The sequence below is a fragment of the Cornus florida genome, unplaced genomic scaffold (genome assembly GCF_030987335.1).
Source record: "Cornus florida cultivar Cherokee Brave unplaced genomic scaffold, ASM3098733v1 CherokeeBrave_3.0.0_Hap2_Chr05, whole genome shotgun sequence".
Taxonomy (NCBI): Eukaryota; Viridiplantae; Streptophyta; class Magnoliopsida; order Cornales; family Cornaceae; genus Cornus; species Cornus florida.
Genome location: NW_026775575.1, coordinates 98,464,578 through 98,491,389, shown reverse-complemented (window position 1 = coordinate 98,491,389; position 26,812 = coordinate 98,464,578). Strand labels below are relative to the sequence as shown.

At 33.1% G+C, this 26,812-nt stretch overlaps 3 protein-coding genes and 3 pseudogenes across 6 annotated transcripts; 1 reads left to right on the top strand and 5 right to left on the bottom strand.

Moving 5' to 3' along the window:
- Positions 1-3,726: 3,726 nt before the first annotated feature.
- Positions 3,727-6,896, bottom strand: LOC132309824 (cytochrome P450 87A3-like). The gene is made up of 11 exons (XM_059808092.1): positions 6,697-6,896; positions 5,974-6,295; positions 5,733-5,882; positions 5,209-5,460; positions 5,021-5,110; positions 4,799-4,888; positions 4,628-4,706; positions 4,394-4,514; positions 4,128-4,277; positions 3,899-4,040; positions 3,727-3,801 (listed from the first exon to the last, which is right to left on the bottom strand). Exons 1-11 carry the CDS (start codon positions 6,894-6,896, stop codon positions 3,727-3,729), a joined length of 1,671 nt encoding a protein of 556 aa, XP_059664075.1.
- Positions 6,897-8,420: 1,524 nt separating this feature from the next.
- LOC132307866 (cytochrome P450 87A3-like) lies at positions 8,421-10,997 on the bottom strand. The gene is made up of 9 exons (XM_059805742.1): positions 10,605-10,997; positions 10,142-10,463; positions 9,891-10,043; positions 9,539-9,790; positions 9,345-9,434; positions 9,162-9,240; positions 8,952-9,058; positions 8,680-8,807; positions 8,421-8,583 (listed from the first exon to the last, which is right to left on the bottom strand). Exons 1-9 carry the CDS (start codon positions 10,802-10,804, stop codon positions 8,421-8,423), a joined length of 1,494 nt encoding a protein of 497 aa, XP_059661725.1. The 5' UTR covers positions 10,805-10,997.
- A 1,104-nt stretch (positions 10,998-12,101) lies between these two features.
- LOC132310528 (U2 spliceosomal RNA) lies at positions 12,102-12,240 on the bottom strand (annotated as a pseudogene).
- A 483-nt stretch (positions 12,241-12,723) lies between these two features.
- Positions 12,724-12,862, bottom strand: LOC132310530 (U2 spliceosomal RNA; annotated as a pseudogene).
- Positions 12,863-14,109: 1,247 nt separating this feature from the next.
- Positions 14,110-14,247, bottom strand: LOC132310532 (U2 spliceosomal RNA; annotated as a pseudogene).
- A 1,933-nt stretch (positions 14,248-16,180) lies between these two features.
- On the top strand, positions 16,181-25,844 carry LOC132307865 (uncharacterized). 4 transcript variants are annotated; one of them, XM_059805740.1, is made up of 3 exons: positions 16,200-16,753; positions 21,474-21,542; positions 21,984-22,474. In XM_059805740.1, the coding sequence occupies exons 1-3, from the start codon at positions 16,710-16,712 to the stop codon at positions 22,306-22,308; spliced, it is 438 nt and encodes a 145-aa protein (XP_059661723.1). In that variant the 5' UTR covers positions 16,200-16,709; the 3' UTR covers positions 22,309-22,474. The 4 variants fall into 4 exon arrangements, 2 of the variants coding, with proteins under 2 accessions (XP_059661723.1, XP_059661724.1); XR_009482334.1 differs by having other exon boundaries at positions 16,273-16,753; positions 21,474-21,538; XR_009482333.1 differs by lacking the exons at positions 21,474-21,542; positions 21,984-22,474 and adding an exon at positions 25,601-25,844 and having other exon boundaries at positions 16,181-16,753.
- Positions 25,845-26,812: the final 968 nt, after the last annotated feature.

Below are 26,812 nucleotides of genomic sequence, written 5' to 3'. Positions count from 1 at the left end.
CTAGTCAGAGACAAGTAACTTAGCCTTAGCGATATCAAGTTCTTACTTTCCAAAAGAAAGTAAATGATTCAATCCTTTATGCAGATATGTGTGTGTGAATATAGACTATAAATGCTATTTTTTTTATTTTTATTTTATAATATTATCAATTAAATTTTTTTACATTAAACTTATAAAAACTAAATCAAACTTATTGTAAATAAATTTAATAATTCATTCACTATTAATATAATAAAATTATTATAATTTAATATCTCAAAAAATTAAATTTTCAGAAAAGAAGATTGGGACGGATGACTATTATTTTTTAAACCCCAGGTCCCCCCAACTCAACGAAACTGGGGCTTCTTGGGCTACGGCGCTGCTATGGCATTGTCCGAATTATGTTGTGACGTGTAGTGATGACACGTGGCGTCTAAATGTTGTGGGCCCTATGAAAGAACCATCACGGTTGAAAAGCAAGAAACAAAGTCGGTTGAGCCCGGTTTGGTTGAACGAGTCAAGTGGGGTCACACCATATTGTGGGAAACAAATGGTAAGAGTCAGACATTCAAGTACTTGCAGCGGTTCATGTCCTACTAAAGTCAAAATTCTCTGCTCCTACTTAATTTAATGCAATGAATTGTCTAAACTATTCAAACAGTAGTGAGAGGAACTTATACGCCATAATTCTCTGCCCCTACTTAATTTAATGCAATGAATTGTCTAAACTATTCAACTTTCAAACAGTAGGGAGAGGAATTTATACGCCATTTTGGTTGCATGAATATATTCCTTCCGTTTCATAATTATTTATTTTTTTAAAATTATTTTAAAATAATTATTTGATTATTAAATTTAAAATAAAATATTTAATATTTTTTCATAAAATATCTTTAAAATTTTAAAAAATTTCAAATTTGATTATATATATATTTAAACTTAAAAAAGTAACTTTGTAATTTTTAAAAAGAATAATGCAATAATTACATGTTTTTTTAAAAAGTTTTATTTTTCTTAAAAAAACATTTATTTTGAGACAGAAGGAGTATCAAATATTTCAAATCCTGGCTTAATATGAAGTGGAGAGCTCCACTCCCAACATCCAAGCCTAGCTATATTTTCACTTTCTCTGTACTTTTGATTGTATCCCAAATACTTTTAAGTTTACTTTATTTTATGACTCTAATCGCAATCTTTTTAAAAATAAAGGTATAAATAACTCTGTGGTAAAAAGAAAAAAATGAATTGACAGTCGGACTTAAAACTTTTTTATTATTTTTATTTATTATATTTTGATTTAATAATGACATAGCTCAAAAAAAATAATAGCAAAAACTATCACGGTGGTGGCCCTCTTTGATATCATTGCTCAAAAATAAATGGCATATACAATTTTCAAGAAACACTTGCACCTAAAAATTTCTTTTTATCATATTTTATAGAAGAAATTGTATTTCTTCTTATTTTTAAAACTTATTCTAACTCTTCTGATTATCAAACATATATATGTTTTAGTGGCCCAGATCACACGTGTTGACTAGGCGTCCCTGGTCTCAACTAAAAATGATTTCTTTGGAAAACATATATTTTTTTCAGATAAAATATTTTTTATTTTTTATTTTTATTTTTATTTTTTAAATTTGACAAAAATTTGAATTGAGTTAAGTCAAATTCATAGGATGAGACATGTAAAATAATTTGTCTAAAATTAATGAATAAATTATTTTTGTTAAATTTTAATATTTTTTTTATTCATAAATATTTTACGAAAATCAAATACCAAAAAAATGTTACTTAGGTTCTCGTCCTCCTCCTTATTTATTTTTTACTCTCCTTGTCCTATCCCGCACAGAAAAGATAAGAGTGATTCATTGAGATAAGAGTGATTCATTGTTTATTTAAATTTTTTTTTTTTACCCCTGTGATTTTAAATTTATTACTCTGTATTATTAATATTATTATTATTATTATTATTATTATTATTTCATAATACTGATTTGTCCTTTTATAATTCTCAACACCAAAACCAAAACCAATTCAGAGGTTTGAAATTTTATGGACCTCCACATAGCTAGTTTTCAAAGTATACTCAAATTATAGAATCCAAAGGTTAATGTTTATATTGTGTTTTCCTTTCTATTTTTATATCCTATTTATATTTTGTAAAAGGGAATTTATAAATTAAAGATCTCATCTTGTAAATAACACTAGACACAATTAAATCTGTTAAGATCTGCCAAAAACTTATTGGAATAAATTAATTTCGCCCCGCCAAAACCGCCCCTTGTATATATATAAACTTCCCAAATACATCATTACCCTCAATTGCACAACCAAGATCCTCATTGGCACGGCCGTCCCAAGTGAATCAGTAAGTTTTTTTCTCTCTCACTAAAATTATTGAGATATATAGGGCAATATATACACACACACATATACACAGACCTGCGAACCCTAAGAATTCCGCCGGTGATAATGGTTAACAAATCCGCTGCCTATGCACTTTATGAGCTCACATATATACGAGTATGTCCAAATTATGTTGATCATTAATTTTTGTGCTACTCATTTAATAGTGATTTTGGGTGTTTTATTTCGTATTTTAATTTCTTAAAAGCTTGCACATTCAAATCTCGTTTTCTTTGCTTCTGTTTTAAATTTAAAAAATGTAAGAGAAAGTGCATCCAAATGGGACCTCGTTGATACATTTTTTCCATGTGCTTGATTGCTTTTATTATTTACATGGTCATCGAGGAGTAATGGAATTCTTATTGAAAAGATTAGAAGTAATTAAGCAAAATTTGAAGTAATGATTTTCATTGCTTAAAGAAGTATTATAAATGCTACATCGCAATACTGATTTTGACAAATATATGTTTGTATTGGGTGCATTTAATTTTTTCTGTTGTTTTAGATTATTATTTTTTCTGTTGCTCACCTGTTCAGTTTGTTATTGTTTCTAAGATATTTCTTATAAACCCCAGGAGTATTATGTTAAGACACACAAATGTGAGCCAGGTGATGGTGCATATGTTGTGAAAATATGAGGCAAGTAACTCTTGTTCTTTTATTTGTATCTTCAGCCACCTCTTCATATGTAAATTTCGAACTTAAGATCACGTTACTTGTTAAGTGTTAATGTTGTTATACATATTGTTTGGTTTCGATGTAATTGTGCCATTTTAAGGTTAGGATTTGTGTCTACAGTTCACTTGCATTTTTTTTTAATAGTTCAACATGACATTTAAGATGATATTTGAGATCACTTTATTCTTGTTATGTTCAATTTGTGATATGCAGTTCCTGTATTTTTTAGTTCACCTCAATGATAGAAATTTTAATTGGCCAATTTGACTTTTTATTCAAAATGTACATTGATTATCATTATTATCTTCACCATGTTCATAAGGATAAGTACAAACATGGTCGAACCAAGAGTTCTAGTTTCGTGCAGCAAGTTTGCTTGCAGAAAGGGGACAATGACAATGGTCCCTGTACGCAAAAAAGAAAGAGAATCCAATATTATCAGACATAGTGATAAAAGCCCAGACATTTTTTCCCCCTGAAGGGATGACTTGATAAAAACAACAAATAAATTACAGCACAAGAAGGAGGCATACCCCGTAAATTAAAAAACTGGAATGGAAAAAGCCCATTTCCAGTTAACCCGAAACCTAATAACAAGAACACTAGCAGCCAACATCAAGAGTGAAAAATAGCAAGCAAAAGTCCGCTAAATTAAAATTAAATGATGAAGAACATCCCAAACAATGGCATTGGCAGTGGAAGAAGGCTGAGCTGATGTCCCATAATGCAGAGCTGCATTTCAACCACGACAAACATTACAAGTACAAGCATGGAATATTGGAACCTCTTGGTGTTTTGCATGATTGCATCAGCCATACAAGTGACTTGCCTGTGCATAATCCAGGTTTGATAAAATAGAGTTGGATGCTGTTTCCTGTTGCTTATTTTTCTCAGAGATCTGAACATGAAAGCCATTTGGAAATTGTAAACCGGGAGTCCGGACAATGTCTCCTCCCCTAATTGCTTGCCACCTGACAATTTCAGATGTAAAATTGGTTAGCATCTCTCTCTCTCATACAAAGTTGCTTATACAATATATGAATAGATGACGCTCTTACCTGTACTTTGTAACCAAACAGTGGAGAAATACAGCCATTCGCACCTTAGCAAAATCTGCTCCCACACAAAATCTCATCCCCCCTCCAAAAGCCATGAATTGTTTAGATACAATATTCAGTTCCATTTCCCGTGTGCCATCATTTTTCATACTACGTGAGAATTTAAAAGAAAGAACAATAGATTTAAGCATGGTCGAAGATAAGTTTCTTATTAGCAGTGAACTACTTGCAATAATTAAGATTAATTAAAGAGTAGGTAAATTTGCCGTACTCTACTCACTTTCCATCTCCATGGATTGAAGTCAAGGGGATCCTTGTATTTGTCAGGGTTTAAGGGTACAGCTGGAGGACAGACCATAACCGCCCAATCAGCTGGAATGGTATAGCCTGCACCAATCCGAAGTTCATATTAAGGTATGTTAAAGTAATTGCGATTTGCTAATTTATAAAATTCAATGTTATCATTTTTAGATATAGACTTATCAATTGGAAATACACACCCTTAAACTTTATTTCTTTTAGCAATTTTCTGAAAATCAATGGAGCGATATTGGCCAGCCTGATTGTTTCATTGATAAACTGCAATTTTAATGACAGTTAGCATTAGAAAAATACCCATAGAATTAATTCTTTTATAGCTTTGAAGAGAAAAAAGAGACTTCTTGACGCACCTGAAATTTAAATGTCATTGATTTGTATTCTTCCCATGTAAGTCCAGAGTCCGGATTTTCCCGTCTTCTTAGAATTGCCTCGTGTTCTTCCTGCAGAGAACATTTTGAGCATGTGAAATGGAGTAATACGATAGAATTTGAAGACATAATGGAGACATAATCATAGTGTAAGAGGCATTAATTTTACTGACTGTTCAATAAAAAAGAGACTTCTTGACCCACCTGAAATGTAAATGTCATTGATTTGTATTCTTCCCATGTAAGTCCAGAGTCCGGATTTTCCCGTCTTCTTAGAATTGCCTCGTGTTCTTCCTGCAGAAACATTTTGAGCATGTGAAATGGAGTAATACGATAGAATTTGAAGACATAATAAAAATAATCATAGTGTAAGAGGCATTAATTTTACTGACTGCTACTTCCTTCAACACCAAAGGATGGTCCAAAAGAAATTTGGTGGCTAAAGTTAGAGCTAGGGAAGTTGTCTCAAAGCTCACAAATAGTAGCACAAACATTAAATCCAGAGCAATTGCTTCTGTAAGGATTGTATTATCTTTCACAAGCTCTACAAGGACATAATCAAACAAATCACTTTGTTGCTTCCTAGGATTTGCTCGTCTCTCCTCAAGCATGTTCTTCAGCATCCTCATTGCCTTCTTCCTTCCCTGAAGAAACTCAGAAGATTCAAAACTAATGGCGGACCAGGTTTTCTTGGAAACGAATGGTGAAAATAATTTACCCCATTAACCGGTTTTTGACTAAGACTTGTCGTTACCATATCTTCTAGTTTACCAAACAATTTCAATCTACCAATCTATGCTTGGAAAAATTCAGTCACTCAGTCATATTTTCAGCTTTTCCAGATGCATAATAATTTAAAGTAGAATGAATTAATGTGATTAAATGATCAAGATTAGTGTGGAAGATTTTGATATACCTGTAGACATTTGTGGTAAGCAGTTCCAGGAATATTTAAAGGGAAGGAGATTAATCCCTGCATGAAAGCAACAAAGTTCTTCCACAGAATTTCTGATGACTTCTCTGAATCATAACTGATGAGTTTCTTTGCAGTCAGATCCAATATCATCTGTAAACACAGAATTGTTAGTGGACTTGTAATGACAAAGGGTTGGTGAATTTCTAATTCGAAGAGAAGATATCAGATTGCATAAGCTTACACTTGCAGTTGCATCCTTCAATTCAACTGTGTGCTGACTCGACCACGTCCTTAAGTTTCTACATACTGTCTGTTCAACTTCAGGAATCATCTTTTTCAGTCTTTCTTGACCAAATAGATTCAGCACCATGCTCTTGAGGTATTTAAACATAAACCCATGCAAGGAACTCACACTTTGTCGTCCCAAGATCTCCATGAAGGTATCTGGATACCAGCTCTGGAACAGTTGTCCCTCTTTTTGAAAAATGAAGTTATTAAGATCCGAGTCTGTGGATACAATTACTGGTTGTCCGACCAAACTGGTTCGGAATATTGGCCCATATCTGAAAAATAATAGCCAAAAATTACGTTATAAGAAGGATGGGAATGCTGATAAAGATTGCGCTACTCTGTTAACATGTTTGTCTGTTGGTTATAATGAATCTATATAGCTTAGCAGTTACAGTATATGGGGAAGTATTGACTTCTATGTCTTTGCCTATGAACAGATTCCCTATTTATATATCTATATTTTTTTTGATGTGGAACCTCACAACCACCAGCCTTTTGAACTTGTGGCTTTTAGGTAAATCCCGAATATATGCAACCGCCAGCAAGCCACACTTATCGGTTTAGTCCGGATTCTCTAACACTCTTGTCTATTTGTAAACTCTGCAAGTCTCTCTCTTAGCGTGTTTGTAATATTATCTCCTCTATAAAAGTTCTACATATATATATAAATTACCTTTCCATCCTCTTTTTAATGAAGGGAGGAATATCTGAGGAAGTGTTGGGTGCAAAGAACTGAAGAGTCTCGCCGAGGAGAGGCAAGCCCATTGAACCTGGAGGGAGTTTTCCATTGCATAACGGATTCCTCCAGCGGTAAACCCATTGTGTAATGCTTATAATAACCAGAGCTCCTATGCACAAAGCAATTGGTCCCATCTTGAATTCAGAAAATTTATAAGAAGGCAAGAGAATTGTGAAAATTTTAGAATTCTGTACTTGCTTTCTTGTACAAGAAAGTATGTGTTGAGATTAAAGATAAATTAACGTGAATGTAACCTATTTTAAATATGCGAAGGACATAAAGAAGAAACCAAGAGAGAATAAACTGATTGTTGAATAAATATAGAATTAGATTCCCAAGAGAGACATCAACTATATTCACTTTCTTCCAAAGCAACAAACTCACTCCATCAAACGGTGTGTTATTGTTCGCATTTTATCTGAGCCAGCACGATTTTTTTCTTCTTCAGTTTTATTCTAAAAGACTTCATACAATTTGGAGATAGTACCAGTACATATAACCACTTCACCTTTACCTCGAGTTATAGATTGTACAATCGCACATCATTAGAGAAAAAAAAACCACGCCGGTCGGGCTCAAAGCGGACAATATTATACTATGTGATGGATTGAGTTGTTACAAAATTGTAGTGACCTAGCAAAGAGACACTGAGCGAGTTACAAGTTGCACAATCCCAAGTCGTCTAGATTAGGTGAAGATGAAGATGAATTGCTTATATATAACGGTGCTATCTCCAAATGATATGAGATCTTTTGGAGTAGAACTCAAGAATAAAACTGCATTTCACCCCAGTGGACAGTGCAAATGCTAGTTTGTTGACTGAATTTTGGAGGGTTTTCTTCTTCTAACGGTGCAAAGCCCAAACAATCAAGTGATCTCACGAAACATGGATAGTATGGAAATTACATTTTGTCACCATATTATGTAAGACACACAAATGTGAGCTAGATGCTGGTGCAGATGTTGTTAATATATGCGAGAGGCAAGTAACTCTTGTCCTTTTATTCGTACCTTCAACCACCTCTTCATATGTAAATTATGAATTTGAGATCACTTTATTCTTGTTATGTTCAATTTGTGATATGTAGTTCATGTCTTCTTTTAGTTCACCTCAATGATGAAATTTTAAATGGCTAGTTTGATTTTTTATTGAGAATGTATACTGATTATCATTATTATCTTCACCATGTTCACAAGGACATGTAAAAGTATGGTCGGCCCAAGAGTTCAAGTATCGTGCAGCAAGTTTACTTGCAGAAAGGGGACAATGACAATGGTTATTGTCGACGCGAAAAAACAAAGAGAATCCATAATCCTTAGACATAGTGATCAAAACCTGAACGAGTTTTTTGTCTTGTTGAATGGGATGATGTTATAAAACAAGAAATCAATTACAGCACAAGGAGGAGGCATACCCCCTAAATTACAAAACTGGAATGGAAAAAGCCTATTTCCAGTAATACCCAAAACCTAATAACAAGACCACTAGCAGCAAGAATGAAAAATAGTAAGCAAAAGTCTGCTAAATTAAAATTAAAATTATGATTATGAAGAACATCCCAAACAGTGGCGTTGGCAATGGAAGAAAGCTGAGCTGATGTCCCGTGGTCGTGTTACAAGTACAAGCATGGAATGTTGGAACCTCTTGGTGTTTTGCATCAGCCATACAAGTGAGTTGCCTGTGCATAATCCGGGTTTGGTAAAATAGAGTTGGATTTTGTTTCCTGTTGCTTATTCTTCTCAGAGATCTGAATATGAAAGCCATTTGGAAATTGTAAACCCGGAGTCCGGACAATGTCTCCTCCTCTGATTGCTTGCCACCTGACCATTTCAGATGTAAAATAGGTTAGCTTCTCCTTCTCTCTCATACAAAGTTGCTTATACAATCAATATATGAATAGATATTGATGCACTTACCTGTATTTTGTAACCAAGTGGTGGAGAAATACAGCCATTTGCACCTTAGAGAAATCTGCTCCCACACAAAATCTCATGCCCCCTCCAAAGGCCATGAATTGTTTAGATGCAACATTCAGTTCCATTCCCTGTGTGCAAGCCATCATTTATTATACAATATGAGAATTTAAAAGAACGAACAATAGATTTAAGCATGGCCCAAAATAAGTTTTTTATTAGCAGCTTAAGATTAATTAAAGAGCGAGTCATTTTGCAATACTCTACTTAATTACCTTCCATCTCCATGGATTGAAGTTAAGGGGATCCTTATATTTGTCAGGGTTTAAGTGTACAGCCGGAGGACAAACCATAATCGCCCAATCAGCTGGAATGGTATAGCCTGCACCAATCCGAATTTCATATTAAGGTATGTTAAAGTAATTGTGATTAATTGTCTATTTTTTTTTTGATAAGAAATTGGCTTATCAATTGTGAATACATACCCTTAAACTTGATTTCTCTTAGTGCTTTTCTGAAAATCCCTGGAGCTATATTGGCCAGCCTAATTGTTTCATTAATAAACTGCACTTTTAATGACAGTTAGAATTAGAAAAATATCCATAGAATTAATTCTTTTATAGCTTTCAGCCTTTCAAGAGTTTAAAAAAGACTTCTTGTCGACCCACCTGAAATGTAAACGTCATTGATTTGTATTCTTCCCATGTAAGTCCAGAGCCTACATTTTCTCGTCTTCTTAGAATTGCCTCATGTTCCTCCTGCAGGTAACATTTTGAGCATGTCAGTTTTAGTAATAAGATAGGATGTGAACGACATAATTAATAAAAGTTGTCATAGTGTAAGCGGCGTTAATTTTACTGACTGTTAATTCCTTCAACACCAAAGGATGGTCCGAAAGAAATTTGGTGGCTAAAGTTAGAGCAAGGGAAGTTGTCTCAAAGCTGGCAAACAGTAGCACAAACATTAAATCCAGAGCTATTGCTTCTGTAAGGATTGTATTCTCTTTCACAAGCTCTTCAAGGACATAGTCAAAGAAATCAACTTGGTGCTTCCTAGGATTTGCTCGTCTCTCCTCAAGCATGTCCTTCAGCATCCTCATTGCCTTCTTCCTTCCCTGAAGAAACTCATAAGATTAAAAACCAATGGTGGACCAGGTTTTCCAGATGCATAATAATTTAAAATAGAATGATTTAGTGTGTGAGGTTTTGATATACCTGTAGACATTTGTGGTAAGAAGTTCCAGGAATATTTAAAGGGAAGGAGATTAATCCCTGTATGAAAGCAACGAAGTTATTCAGCAGATTTTCTGATGTGTACTTCTCTGGATCGTAACTGATCAGTTTGTTTGCAGTCAGATCAAATATCATCTGTAAACACACAATTATTAGCAGACTCGTCGTAATGATGAAATGTTGGTGAATTTCTAATCTGAATAGAAGACATGGATCAGATAGCGTAGGCTTACACTCGCAGTTCCATCCTTTAATTCAACAGTGTGCTGACTCGACCACCTCTTTAAGTTTGTACACACGGCCAGTTCAATTTCAGGAATCATTTTTTTCAGGCTTTCATGACCAAATAGATTCAGCACCATGCTCTTGACGTATTTATACATAAACCCATGCAAGGTACTTGCATTCTGTCGTCCAAAGATCTCCGTGAAGGTTTCTGGATACCAGCTCTGGAACAGTTGCCCCTCTTGTTGAAAAATGAAGTAATTGAGATCCGGGTCTGTGGATACAATTAGTGGTTGTCCCACCAAACTGGTTCGGAATATTGGCCCATATCTGAAAAGTAATAGCCAAAAAGTTACATTATAAGAAGAAAAGATGAGGATGCTGATAAATATTATTGTAACTTTCTTTCCATGTCTGAGTTCTATACTCTTTTAACATGTTTGTTTGGTTGCCTGTACTTCATAATATTACCTTTCCATCCTCTTTTTAATGAAGGGAGAAATGTCGAAGGAAGTGTTTCGTGCAAAGAACTGAAGAGTCTCGCCGAGGAGAGGCAAGCCCATTGAACCTGGAGGGAGTTTTCCATTGCATCTTGGATTCCTCCAACGGTAAACCCAATGTGTAAGGCTTATAATAAGCAGAGCTCCAATGCACAAAGCAATTGGTCCCATCTTGATTTGAGAAAATTTAGAAGGAGGCAAGAGGAGCTTGAGTAGTGAAAATTTTAGGATTCTGCTACTGGCTTTCTTGTAGAAGAAAGTCTGTTGAGATTGAAGATAAGAGAGAGAATAAAATGGATGGTTAAAGAAATATGGATTTAGAAAACTATTCACTTCCTTCGCAAAGGTGCAAACATTTACAAATACAAAATCATTATGTATATATCTCTCTATTACTACAACGCGCACGCCTATATATAGAGTTTTTCACCGTTCTATTAATGTATTCGCATATAAGGCACACCATGCACCCATTATCCATCCATTCACATACCGTATGGGCAGTGTGTAGTATGATAGATATTGTACATAGAATTTTTTTTATAATTTTTTTTTAGAGTATTTTGATAATTTTTGTACTTGTTATGTAATCGACTAGGTATGTTTAATTTTAATAGATATTTTTTTACTTGGCAATGGTTAGTGGGGTTAGAGAGTTAGAGGTTGAAGAGTTTTGAACATAAGCCTAAGACCCCAAACATTACACGGTATTAAAATTTTATACCACATGTGAAACCAAATCCTAGGGTGAACATGTTAATTAATTATTTCCAGTTATTAAACTTAGTTTCAGTTATTTTGCTTTCACGTAAAGATGATGTGCATTTATATGTAAGTATCTAATTAGAAAATTATCTAACAACAAAATTACCGGCCAATATATTCAATGGCCGTGCTAATTTCATGCTGCTGGATGCCTTGGCTTAGTTTCAGTTTATTTGGTTTCACGTAAAGATGATGTGCATTTGTATGCAGTATTTAATTAGAAAATTATCTAACAACAAAATTACCAATATATTCAATTAATAAATAATTTTTATATTAATAATTCTTGTCTAATTAGATTTTCGTTTATTAAAAAATTCATAATAATAAATAGATAAATAGGTTAATTTAAATTTTATTAGATAGATTTTAGAGTTTTATAGAGTCTTTTCATATCAATTAATAAATATTTTTTTTATATAAATAAATAAATAAATATTTAAATACTTAAACTCTTTGCACATTTATGTCCTCTCCTGATAATGACATAATCATAACCGAGCCGGGCCCGGTTATGTTATGATAATTATCCATAAAAAAAGTTAAATTTAGTACTACACTTGATTTTAGCCTAAAGGCCGAGAAATGTATGATTAATATTCCTTTAGGTCTATAATTTTATAAGAGGTTCTCATGTAATCCTTTATAATTCAAAACCGATGTGGGACAAGAAAAACGAATTTTATTAGGTACACTTTGATTTGGAGGGTGCACCAAAACCTCGTAGTAGTGCAACACCAAGGAGATGCTAAGATCACTAAAGTAGCAAACTACTCTAGTTGACCGGATCCAAAAAAATTTAGTACTACACTTGATCTTAGCCAAGAGGCCGAGAAAAGTGTGATTAATATTTCTTTAGGTCTATATATAATTTGAAATATATTTCGTGTTAGAGTTTTAATAAATATTTTATTTGAATTTTATTAGCTAGGTAATAATTTTTAGAGTTTTTATAATTTAAAATATATTGGTAATTTGTACTTTGAATTAAACTCTCTAAATAAATTTTTATGAATTTTATTAGATAATTTGTAATTTGAATTAAACTTTTTAAATAAATTTTAGGTAATTTTTTTTTATATTAAAAAAATTTATTACTATACTTGATCTTATCTAAAAGGCTGAGAAAGGTTAGCCCAAAGGCCGAGAAATGTTAAATTTAGTACTACACTTGATCTTAGTCAAAATGCTGAGAAAGGTTTCGAGAAATGTGTGATTAACATTTCTTTAGGTTTATAGTTTTATAAGATGTTTCCATGTAATCCTTTATAACTCAAAACCGATGTGGGACAAGAAAAATTAATTTTATTAGGTACACTTGGTTTGAAGGGTGCACCAAAACTTGGTAGTAGTGCAACACCAAGGAAATGTTAGGACCACTAAAGGAGTAAGCTACTCTAGTTGACCGGACCAAAAAACATTTAGTACTACACTTGATCTTAGCCAAAAGGTCGAGAAAGGTGTGATTAATATTTCTTTAGGTCTATAGTTTTATAAGAGGCTTCGATGTAATCCTTTATAACTCAAAACCAATGTGGGACAAGAAAAATGAATTTTATTAGGTAATTTGTAATTTAAATTAAATTCTTTAAATTAATTTTTATAAATTTTATTAAGTAATTTGAAATATATTTTGTGTTAGAGTTTTAATAAATATTTTATTTGAATTTTATTAGGTAATAATTTTTATATTTTATTTGAATTTTTTTAGTTAATAATTTTTAGAGTTTCTATAATTTGAAATATATTTTGTGTTATTAATATTTCTTTAGGTCTATAAATTTATATGTAATCCTTTATAACTCAAAACCAATGTAGGACAAGAAAAATGAATTTTATGACGTAATTTGTAATTTGAATTAAACTCTTTAAATTAATTTTTATGAATTTTATTAGGTAATTTGAAATATATTTCGTGTTAAAGTTTTAATAAATATTTTATTTGAATTTTATTAGGTAATAATTTTTAGAGGTTCTATAATTTGAAATATATAAATTGAAATGTATTTCGTGTTAGAGTTTTAATAAATATTTTATTTGAATTTTATTAGGTAATAATTTTTAGAATTTTTATAATTTGAATTATATAATTTGAAATGTATTTCGTGTTAGAGTTTTAATAAATATTTTATTTGAATTTTATTAGGTAATAATTTTTATATTTTATTTGAATTTTATTAGGTAATAATTTTTAGAGTTTTTATAATTTAAAATATATAATTTAAAATATTTTATTTGCCTAATAAAAGTATGTGTTCATCACCAATATACACATTCTTAACTCCCAAAAACCTATATATACACACATCAATCATTAATAGAAACGGATGGAAGCTGTAATCATTTTTGGTATTATATATATATTAGTCAGCCTACTTTATGGTTGAATAGGATTGCTATGTATATATATGCACACGCATCAATGGTGGTCGTTAGCTAACAGTTCTCACACATGAAAGTTTCACTCTCTCAAAGTCTATACCTAATTTGAGGGTGATTTAAAAGGTTAAATTTAGTATTACACTTGATCTAATTTAAAATGTCGAGAAAGGTTATAGAAAAGGGCAAGAAAGGTTAGTTAAAAGGGCGAGAAATGTGTGATTAATATATTTTTAGGTCTATAATTTTATAATAGGCTTCCATGTAATCCTTTATAACTCAAAACCGATGTGAAACAAGAAAAATGAATTTTATTAGGTACACTTTGATTTGAAGGGTGCACCAAAACTTGGTAGTAGTGCAACACCAAGGAAATGTTAGGATCGCTAAAGTAGTAAGCTACTTTAGTTGACCGGATCTAAAAAAATTTAGTACTACACTTGATCTTAACTAAAAGGCCGAGAAAGGTTAGCCAAAAGGCCGATAAATGTGTGATTAATATTTTTTTAGGTCTATAGTTTTATAAGAAGCTTCTAGGTAATCATTTATAACTCAAAACTAACGTGGGACAAGAAAAATAAATTTTATTAAGTAATTTGTAATTTGAATTAAACTCTTTAAATTAATTTTTATAAATTTTATTAGGTAATTTGAAATATATTTCGTGTTAGAGTTTTAATAAATATTTTATTTAAATTTTATTAGGTAATAATTTTTATATTTTATTTGAATTTTATTAGTTAATAATTTTTAGAGTTTCTATAATTTGAAATATATTTCGTATTATTAATATTTCTTTAGGTCTATAGTTTTATATGTAATTCTTTATAACTCAAAACCAATGTGGGACACGAAAAATGAATTTTATTACGTAATTTGTAATTTGAATTAAACTCTTTAAATTAATTTTTATGAATTTTACTAGGTAATTTGAAATATGTTTCGTGTTAGAGTTTTAATAAATATTTTATTTGAATTTTATTAGATAATAATTTTTAGAGTTTCTATAATTTGAAATATATAAATTGAAATGTATTTCGTGTTTGAGTTTTAATAAACATTTTATTTGAATATTATTAGATAATGATTTTTATATTTTATTTGAATTTTATTAGGTAATAATTTTTAGAGTTTCTATAATTTGAATTATATAATTTGAAATGTTTTTCGTGTTAGAATTTTAATAAATATTTTATTTGAATTTTATTAAGTAATAATTTTTAGAGTTTCTATAATTTAAAATGTATAATTTGAAATATTTTATTTACCTAATAAAATTATGTGTTCATCGCCAATATACACATTCTTAACTCGCAAAAACCAATATATATATATATATATATATATATATATATATATATATATATATGACACATTAATCATTAATAGAAACAGCTATAATCATTTTTCATATTATATATATTAGTCAGCCTCTATGAAGCACGGACACGGACACGGACACGGATACAGGATACGGGTACGACACGACATGGATACGGCGACACGACAAATTTCAAAAAAATAGGACACGGACACGGCGAGGATACGCCTATAAAATTATATATATATATAATTATATATTCAAAATATAATTACTAGAATCTTGTACAGATAAATAAAACAACAACAAAGAACAGAATTAATTTCAATAATTTTATCTCTGTTATAAGAAAAATATAGACAAGATAAAACAGAAAATAAATGAAAAATAAAGTTGATCCAAATTCTAAACGAAGATGTGCAGAAGAGATATAGCTATAATGAACTAAATATGTATATGAATAAACATATATACTTTTAGTCTTTCACAAAATTTTGTTCATGTAACTTTTATATATATATATATCTTGTTTATGAAGAGAGATAATTGAAGAAGAGGAGAGACTGAGAGAGGAGTAAGAGAAAATAAATTTTGTCTCACAAAAGTGTCGGACCGTGTGTCCGAGCCTCGGACACGTGTGTCCAATAAAAAATAATATTTGGACACTTTACAGAAGTGTCGGATACGTGTCCGAGCCTCGGACACGGGTGTTGGTGTCCGAAAAGTATCCGACACTGGTACGGAGCTCCTAAGAAAAGTGTCCGTGCTTCATAGGTCAGCCTACTTTATGGTTGAATAGGACATATATCAATGGTGGTTAGTTAACAGTTCTCACACACGGGAGTTTCTCTCTCTCCATAGAGTCTAGACCTAATTTGAGGGTGATTGGCTTGGCTCATTCCTAATGCCCAAACCTAAACCGGTTTAAAACCAAACAGATGAATTCAATTGGGTTTGGCAATAAAACCAATCAATCAACAAATAAATTAAACAGAGAAATACTAAGCAGTGATCATCATCACATGCGTCTTACGGACCAAAAAAATTTAGTACTACACTTAATTAATAATTGTATATAAAGTTTTGCCATTAGCATCATTACGTTCAGTTTCAATAGCAGTAAAAACAAAATGATCTTTTAAGACTTTGACTTCTTTACCATCTACAGTTTTATCTTTTGTAGGCCATATTCAACTATAGCCCAAGTTTTACCACCAGAATTTTGCAAATATGCACTCTTCTTTGATTTCCAAAAATTGTAAGCCCCTGCTTGGATTGATTCTCCCAAAACAGTTTTATGGTTTCATAGTTGCAAAAAACTGAAAACTCCTAAATTGGTCTACTTGGTTCTGTTCTTGAAAAACTGAGATAAATGAGTTGAGGTTTTTAGAGAACAACTTTAGGCTGTTTTTTGAATTTTCTAAAACCTATTCTCAGTTGAGGGAAAACACGGAGAACACTTTGTTCGCTTAAAAAAAATGACGGAACCCTTCTCGTTTATAACCTCAGCCGTACAAGCCCTCCTTACAATTTCTCTTCAAGCATTTTCTCTCAGATTTCTTGGTTACAGTCTCTTTTCAACCCATCTTTCAGTTTCTTGAAGCTCGTCTAATGATGGTCGATCTGCGCTTCTACGATTGTCTCTCTTCGTTCGGGTAAAACTCTCTCACAGATTCATTGATATTCTGTGGTTGTTCACACTTCCGATTCGGGTTGAGGGTTGATGATTTTCTTTGGTTGTGTTGGATTTTCTGTGGTTGTTTACACTTCCGATTTTGTGTGATTTGGTTAAGGGTTGATTATTTGACCTGTTGGATTTGATTGTGTTGGGTTGAGGTTTGATTATTTACTTTGGTTGTTAACACTTTCAATTTGGTTTGATTATCTACAATTTCAACTGTTTCTAATCTTATTTAATTAGGGTTAGATAACAAACGACACTGAAAACCCATTAAGGATTTGAACTCTCCCCAATCTCTCTTGATATTGGTATCTGATTATTCATATTTGAGTTCTCTGTTGAATGTGAATTAGAATATTTTCTTTTTTATTTTTTTATTATTTTTTATTTTTTAAATTAATTTTCATCGTTTATTGGCTTTTGATTTCCAGTCTCTGTTATTTTCTATTTGTTCAATCTTGGACTCAAAGTTCTTTTTTTTTTTTCCCTGTTAATTTGATGAGCAATTTTTATTTGATCTTTCTACATAATTGTTGTGGTCCTCTTGCTATTCTGGAGAATGAAACTTAAACTAGTGTTTTGTTCTATGTTGTCAAAATGACTTTTTTCTGTTTACACCACTTTTTAAATGACAAATTTGGTTAGATCCCTTTTTGTTTAGTATTGAATCTTTTCTCTCTTTGGAAAATTGATTCTAAATATCTAAATTCATTATAGCGGGCATCACTTTTTTTTGGTTGAGTTTATTCTAAGTGCTTCTCTCTCCCTTTGTTTGGCACATTGATGTGTACTAGGAGTGAATATGATAGCTCCCTTTGTTTGGCACATTGATGTGTATTAGGAGTGAATATGATAGCTTGTTCAGACTTTTATTTTTGACAAATAAACCTTATATGTTCTGTTGGTGATTCCTATTATCTACCTTTGACATTTTCAGGACTTAATAAAATACAAATTTGTCATCACCACTTCAAAATTGGTCTTGCCTTGTTTGTATTTAAAAGATTTTGCTTCCGATTAAATTTTTTTCTAGGTATTTTTTGAAATTTTTTACTGGATTGGAATGTGTCAATTATTTTTTTGATTTCTTCCTCCCCATATCCTAAACCATTGAATGGATCAAACTCACAGTACTTTATGGTTATAACTTTAGTTATGAGAATGTAGAAATATTCAATTTGAGTATCCTAACCCATTGATTGGTATGTTAGATTGTTTGGTCATGTACTGTGTTCTTATTGTTTATAGATATGTGTTCTTATTGTTTCATATAAAATTTTGAACTTTGCAGAGGTAACTCGTTACATGATATTATGGTATGTTAGCATTTTTTCTATTTGATCTTATTTAAAAGGAAATATATCCCTCTTTTTGATTGCTTTGATTTGGTACATCTAACTATGCTCTCACATTTAGTCATCTTGATTCAATGAATTTTATTCAGTTCAATTTTTGTAACGACCCAAAAAAAAAAAAAAAAAAATGAAAAAAAATTTGAGCATGACCTCTACAGAAAAAGTCTTACTACGACCTGCTAAAATCCATATAAAATATAATGGCCTCACTTGGCCTCAAAACTAATCTATCCTGTCCCAACGCACAATGCAATAATATACAACAACCCTAAAATCAACGCATAAATATAAAATGTCCCATTCCTCCATCTCATCCAAACAAGGAATCACTTTAATTACATTAAGTTACAGTCCATGATATATATTTATTTACACAAATTCTACCATTACAACATTATACAAGTTATACTTAAATTTTATAAAAGGTACATGATTATGTTTCTATACAAAAGACAACAAAATAAGAGTTATAGTCCAGTCTTAATTTGTGATGGGTTGTCGCCCACCCCTTCTTTCTCCAAACCTAAAAAATGTTAAAATAATGGGGTGAGCATAAACTCAGGAGGAGGTGTCTAAGACATACTTCTTAATGACCCCGTGAATCCACACAAAACATAGGGTAAAAGTAAACGCGATTATGTCAATCGGGGGAAAAATACAACGACGACAACAATATCATCAAAAACTATAAAGCAAGTCATCAAACCATATGTTTACAATGTATGCCAATGTAATGAAATGACATGCCAATGTCGTTTCCCATTTTCCAAATCAATTCCTTTTCACCGTTCCAAACCGTTAATGCGACCCGACTCATAACACCTCTATGGCGTCACGAGGGAAGGATTGGCTAGCTTTCCCGACCACATGGTACCTCCATGGCGTCGTTTGGCCTAGGTAGCTCAACCACACTATAGTCTTTCTCTATTTCTCTTTAGATCACATTAACACCACGGACCACTAGGCGTCTCTTAGGCGTCCGGTTTTCACAAACCTCATTTCAAAATCCTTTCCCAAATCAATTTTTTTTTATTTATTATTTCATTAAACAACTTTTTCCCATTTCATGCCCAATAATAAATGCATGAAATGTCACATGTTATCCAATGTCAACATAAGAATATACCCATTTCATTAACATCATGCAGCATGTTTAAAAATAAATCTTTCCACACCAAGTCGTGTTCTTATTCTCAACAAATATAGTATTACAAGTAAATGGAGCATATAGGTAATTCAACTAAACATTTATATTTCATCATAATTTTATTAGACATGTAACTTAGCACATACAACACATAAAAACACCTCATCATACTTCATTTACATATAATTTCAATAACCATAAATTAATACTCATAATCTAGTAAACAATTTTACAATTTCTATAAAAAAAAACTCACAGAGGGAAAAGAAATTGTAGCTTAGAAGTGAAAACCCCCACCTTAATAGAAGTGAAAACCCCCAAAATCCCCAAATTCAAGCCCTAAATTCAAAATCCCTAGGCTTGGCCAAATGGTGAGTTGCTCCCATCAAAATGATGGCCTCAACGAGCTCTCCAACTTTGCCGAAGGAAGTGCTATCAAATTCCAAATGGTGTGGAAGAAATTAAGCTTTGAAAGCTTAATTGAAAGAAAAAGAAAAAAAAGAAACTAAGAGGGAAGAGAAACTGCCGGGAGTGAGAGAGATAAAATGAGGCCACAAAGTGGCCTCTTGACCTTTTAGAAAAATAAGTGGGAAGTGGGTCCCACAAAAAAAATCTAACCTTTTTAAAAAATTTTTTCCACCACAATATATATCTATATATATAATCATAAACATTACAATTTTCTTAAAGATGAAGATTGAGGATGTTGTTTACCATAAGAGTGTTCATTCATTTTGGATCAAGTGATCTGGTTTGGTTCAGGGGATAAAGTTGAGGATTGAGTTTGTAATTTTCAATTTAGGAATGTTTTATCATCTAGTATCAATGTGTTATGTTCAGTTTAATTGCTGGACTTGCAATTTTATTTTGTTTTATTTTTTATTTTTTTTGCAACTAGGCATGCTTGTGCTTGTAACTATGTTGGATCATTTTGCAACTGGCATCCATTTGTGTCATTTGTCGTGAGGCTATTGATGATGATACAAACCAATTGTTTGGGTTTAGTTATGTCAATTGCTTCATTGGGCCTGACCTTCCTTTTAAATTGTCGGGATTAACAGTATACAGTTAATTAATGTTCTATGCTATTAACGGATGGAAGACAAGATAATTGCTTAATTAAATTACAGCAATTAAATGGGATTTAATGTGTTTATAAAACTTGTTTTAAATGCATGGTGAAGTCTTTTAATTAACAAATTGGACTTGTAGCATAGTGCATGGCTTTGTTTTAAAAGATAAAATAGAATACCAGTGTACAACTTAGTACGTTATTATCGGATAGAAAGAACTAAGTTGCTTAAATTAATTTAGTAATTTATTGGACTATAATATGATTATAGAATTCATTTTAAATGCATGATAGAGTCATTGATATATTAGATTTAATCTATGCCTGCTCTGGATGCTAGTTGTGAATTATTAAACTGTTTCCAGCAATTACATGGTTTAATTCTTGGATTTAAATTGCTGAAACTTTAAACACTTTTCTGCAATGATTTGGATATTGGTTTTAGACTGTAAATTACTAGCTTAATATTTATGTTTTGTAATTTACATGGATATGGAGGATTGTATGCACCGGTATGGGACGGTGACATATTGTGGACGGTTTAGCTCAAAACGCTTAAACCTACCCTAATGGATTAAAGGATGGATTGAAAAATATTGAATCCTAATTATGACTAAGTCAGATCAACTGCGACTAAGTTGAATGGCTTCGTGGATTAATGGATGGTAGCTAAGTCATATCAACTGAATAAGTTGAGAGACTAACTAGTTTGTTTATTGTATGCCAGTTCAATAAATATTTGAACTACATACCCTGGTTTTGGACGGACTTTATATATATGTTTATGGTACCACGAAATGAGCTTGAGTCTCAGACTCGTTGGTTAGGGTGCGTATATGCAGTGGATGCGTAGCTGGTTATAATAGGTTGAGGTGTACCCTGTTAGGTCTAGGTACTCATGCCCATTTTTGGGTGCGTTTTCGCATGTTGCCTTCTATTCACGTTGAGACCCCTATTATAGACTAGTGAATGTCCCTTAGTGTGGATATATTTATATGTATGGACTAGATAGATATTGTGAGGTGTCTACGGTGTATCTGCGTATCGGGTCACTGTATGGATTACAGTTAGATTAGAACTTGCTTGTGGGCCTGACCCACTCTTCTATTATTCTTTTCAGGTGCAGGACGGTTCCAGCTTTAGAGCTTGATCGTGCTTATCGAGGACAGTCTCTCATTCATCTACGTATGTAGGACTTCTCTCGATGATTCTAGTTTGATGTCTTCAGTTCCAGTTCAGTTGAGATTTTCTTTAGGGGTTCACTATTTGGATTCCCAAGTTGTAACCTTTAAGGTTTTAGAGGATTGAATTAATATTATTTATCGTTGGAGGATTTTATTTATATTTCTTTTGGTTTTCTTTATTTAAATTCTTAATTTTCTATTCTATGTTCGATTTAATTGTTTGATATCCCTCGGGTTTGGGCCTGGGCCTGATCAAACCGTGTCTCGGATCCGAGGGGTATCACAGTTGGTATCAGAGCACTTCAGGTTCAAGTGTCTTTAGGATGTTTCGTATTAAGATTTCCGCGTAGCGTTTTCTTTTGATTAGAGCTTAAGTTTAGGATTCATTGTATTCCTTTACGGTTCGTTTCGAAAGTACTAATGTCAAGTTTATTCTAAAATTTCAGAATGTTTGGCACTAGGAAGAGGATGAGGGCCGCGATGAAAGCAAAGAAGGGCCCAAGTCCAAGGAAAGTTACTCCAATGATTCCCCTACGAAGGCCGACCAAGAAGGTGGAATTGGAGACCAAGGAATTAATTCCATTAGGTTTTGCTTTAGAGTACAAGTCAAGGATGGTTTCTTGTGTGCGGGATTGGCGACCATACTGTGGACCTAACACAACTTCGGTGGTGCTCGAAGCTGAGCCAAGCGGAGAGGAAGACCCCGAAGAAGATCAGGATGGAAGAGATATCGGAGCATCCAAGATGGAGGGCACCAGAGTTCAGGGATGACTGCTCTTTTAAGAGTACTTATAATTACTAGTAGTGGAGGAGGTATTAGTAAGAATGTAGTACGGATTTAGTCACGTACACTCGGATTATGTTAAAGAATATTTTACGATTATTCGCTTAACAGTTTATGGTTTGGAAAAATTCTTAATAAAGTGAACTAGTAAGTTTTGGCTATCTTTACTGTGTTTTGCGATAGCATTTTTGTGGTTTATACATAGATGATTTTATGCAACTATATTAGAATGTGTATGTTGGGCTCATAAATGTCTATCCCAGTGGAGTGATTGATTTTGTTCAAGCAAACAGATATTTGCTTGTGGGATATTATGTTGAGATATGATGGTTACCAAGAGTTTGTGAGAGAACTTATGTAAATCATTATGGTAGGTTTGGTTTGGAATGAGGACGTCCCAGGATAGAATGCTAATCTAAAATGGGACGATAGCGGAGCTTTTCATTTAACCTTACGTGTTTTGCTCTATGGAGTATTCGAAAATAGGGGATTTTCATGGATTGGGTGGTGACACACGTATGCAATAGACCTTAGGATGTTTGTACACTGTTAGGCAATATTGCCATTTTACATGAGAGTGATGGGCCTGTGACACTAGATATTGACAGACTCAGATTTCTAGCCAATCTATTGGTCCTGGACATGCACACTTATGATGTGATACTTGGGATGGATTGGTTATCTCACTACTATGCCCAAGTTAATTGTTTTGATAGGTCTATTGTGTTCACCATACCTGGTCAGGATATGTAAGTTGTAACTATGCCACGTTATAAGGGGGGCGGTAGCACCTATTTATTCCATGTGGAGGAGGAACCGGAGGAGGAGGTTACTGTGTTATTGGATCGCATACCGATTGTGTAGGACTTTCCGGATGTATTTCAGGAGATTCCAGGGTTGCCACCTAATCGCGAGATCGATTATGTTATTGAGTTATGTAATACCCCGTATTTTATTAAAGAGTTTAGTTTATTTAAATTCATTTATGTGAGGATTTCTTTACTTATTATTGTGCATGCTACATTATTATATTAAGTTCATTTAATGGTGCATGTAAATTAATTGTGTATGTTAAAATAGTAAATTTATTCATTTAATTATGCATGTATTATTATTAATAATTTTATTTGTTGGTTATGTTTATATTAATCATTATTAGTTAATTAAAGTATTATATTTGTGTTATAAAGTATTATAATGATATAATGTATTCTTATGTAATAATAATAATAATAATAATAATTATAATAGTTTAATAATAATAATAATAATAATAATTATAAAAGTTTATTAATAATAATATTAGTAATAATAATAATAATAGGTATAATAATAATAATAGTATTAAATCACAATGTCATGATGAAATTAGAGATTAAGATAGGATTTCATTAATGTGTATGGGTAGACTTAAAGCCATATGGTTGGGAATGTGGTTAATTAAATACAAAAATTAGATATTTGTAATATTTATATTATATAATTTGTATATAAATTAGCTAGCCTACCTTAGAAGGAAGGAAAGGGAGTTAAACACAAATTATAAATTCTAGTGAGCCATTGTAAGAGTGTGGAAAGGAAGAGAGAGAAAGAAAGGAGCTTGGACCGGTGTAGGGAATTTACCCGACTACGCGCAACCGGCGGATTTATTTTAAATCCAAAAAGGCAAGTTATTATCTACTTTTCCCCTTTGAATCCATAAATTAATTGTTTAGATTATTTAAATAATTATAGAGCTTAGAGATCATGCTAGGAAATTATTAAATTAAAATTTTTAATTTATTAAAGAAAGGAAATTTTAATTATTAAAGGTGGTCAACAATTATTTTATGGCCTATGTAATCAAAATATAGCTAAAAATAATTATTATGGCCTTTGGGATTTTTTTTGAATTTTCTAGAATTTTCCGGTAAGTTTCTGCAATTTTCGGCGAGCCTCCGGCGAGGTTTCCGGCCACCGGCAGTGAAGAAGATGACCGGAGTGATCCGGTGTGATGCGGCGCATGGTAGGTTAGTGCGCGCGTGCATCCTGGCCATTGGTAGAGTCTGATTGATCCGGTGCATCGCGGTCCATGTTACCGCGGTACACCCGGATCCGTGAGCGTTGGATGGAGGGAAGGTAGGTGGATCAATCCAGTGTAGCGCGCCCACATAGAAACGGTACAACCGACCAACCAGCACACGCCGCGTCATCAGGATGCATTAGAGCGCGCGTGGCAGCGCGTGCGCGCGCGTGGGAGGTTCTAGACGCGCGTGAAGGCGCGCGTAAGCGCGTGCGCGTGTGGGAATAGTGGAGGCGCGTGTGGGAAGCTCTGGGAGGCGCGTGGGGGTGCGTGAGGGACCCCTACAGCTGCTGGAAATTACCAGAATACCCCTAGGGCCTGTTTTGTAAATTCCAGAACCTTAAACGTGGATTTTTAGGTACTGTGTTGGTATTTACGGGTTTAACGGGCCACGAAATTATTATTTTAATACCCGTTAATTATTCTTATGGCCAATTAATCTCTTCTAAGCATCTATTGGCTCGTTTACGGTACGGATATTAATGTGATTTATTTAATGACATTGTTAAATATAAATAGTGTTAATATCTTACTAAATGGAATCAAACATTACTGTTAAATTAAATAATGCCATGTTTTAGTCATATAAATTATCCAATATATATTATGGGATATTTATACTGTTAATCATATATCAACCATGATTATTATGCTGTGTGCATTTCAGGAAATAAATGGACTGTTTAAATTATGTCCCATTTATATTATATGGATGTGTTGCTATATAGAACCATGTGAGCTGGCTAATAAGTTTAGACTCATTTATACCTTATGCATTCGTTGCGATAGACAGATGTGTGGCTGTCGGGGTATGTGGTTTAATAGTATTGGCATGTGTTGCCTAATTAACATACTCAGTATATTTATTAATATTGCTGGCATGTGTTGCCTAACTTATATGCTCAGCATATTCATCAGTACTTTGCGAGGTGTTATCACTGTGTAGTTCGTTATAGTCTGTGTTGTCGGTACCGTGCACCATTTATAATAGCTGATTTCCCGGGTGGGGAAAGGCGACACTTAACCACCTAGTGTGAGTCTAAGTGATCACCGTCTATTCTGGTTGAGGTCATGTTATACATGGGATAGTTCCCTTAGGATGTATACAGATATAGTACTCAAACGATTCATAATGATTAATTTATTTGATTCTCTGATTTGGGTCATAGTAGAGAGGACTTGCTCGTGGGGTTGACCCACCATTGTTGTTATTTCAGGATACGGTCAGTACCCGTTCCAAGGTTGAGGTTAGCAGTGTGGGACCACCATCCGAACTCATCTACTCTTACGATCCAGTTCAGGGTAGAAGTTTTACGTATTACTTCAGTTTCAGTTTTTATTTACTTTTGACGTCGAACTCTCAGGTTTATATTTAGGGATCCTTGACATAGGATTTCCAAGTTGTAATGGAGGACTGTATTTAAATAAAGGATGGATGGATGTTGTATTATTTACTGTTTCTTTCTGGTCTAAATTCTTTTATTTTCATCATTTTGTATTCCATGCTTGTATATTGCCAATTGTTTTTGATATCCCTCGTTTTTCGTGTATAAGCCTGATCAACTTATGTGTGGAAAATGTGGGGGTGTTACAGTTGGTATCAGAGCATTCCAGGTTCGAGTGTCTTAGGGATTTGTGATTACTATACTTCCGCGTTGTGTATTCTGATAATTAGAGCCTAAGTATTAGGGTTCTTTGTATTCTTTTAGTCGGTCCATTATAATGTACTGACGTTAGATTTTTCTGAATTCAAAAGAAGGATGTCTCGGCGTGGGACAAGGAATGCGAACCGTCATCGCAGTATTTCCCCAACTCAAAATGAGAATCAGGAATTTTCCCTTCAAGTTGCTGATATCATTGCACGAGCTGTAGCAGCAGGAGTAGCATCTGCTCTACGAAACCAGCAACCTCCTCCGATAGTACCTGTTCCTGAACCAGTGGCACAGCCAATGTCATGGGACAAAACTCGTCACTCATTTATCAGAGGGAATCCACCAACATTTGCAGGGTCCACAGATGTCCTGTTAGCATATCAGTGGAAACAGGAGAGCGAGCGTCATCTTCGGATGGTAATCTGTACCGAAGTGCAGAAATAGATGCTAGCTACGTTTATGCTGATAGGCAATGCATTGCAGTGGTGGGAGTCTATTGCTACTGTCGAAGAGAGGACCAGATTGACTTATGCTGAATTTCAGACTCGCTTTGACGACAAGTATTTTCCTATGTCAGTAAGATCAGCGATGAAGACTGAATTTCTGGATCTGCAACAGGAGGATATGACTGTGGCTGAGTATGAACAGAAGTTCATTAATTTGTCATTATTTGCACCAGAGGAGGTCAATACGGAAGAAAAGAAGCGAGACCGCTTTGTGAAGGGGTTGATATGGCCGATTAAAGTGGTGATCATAGGTAGTCCTGCATATACTACT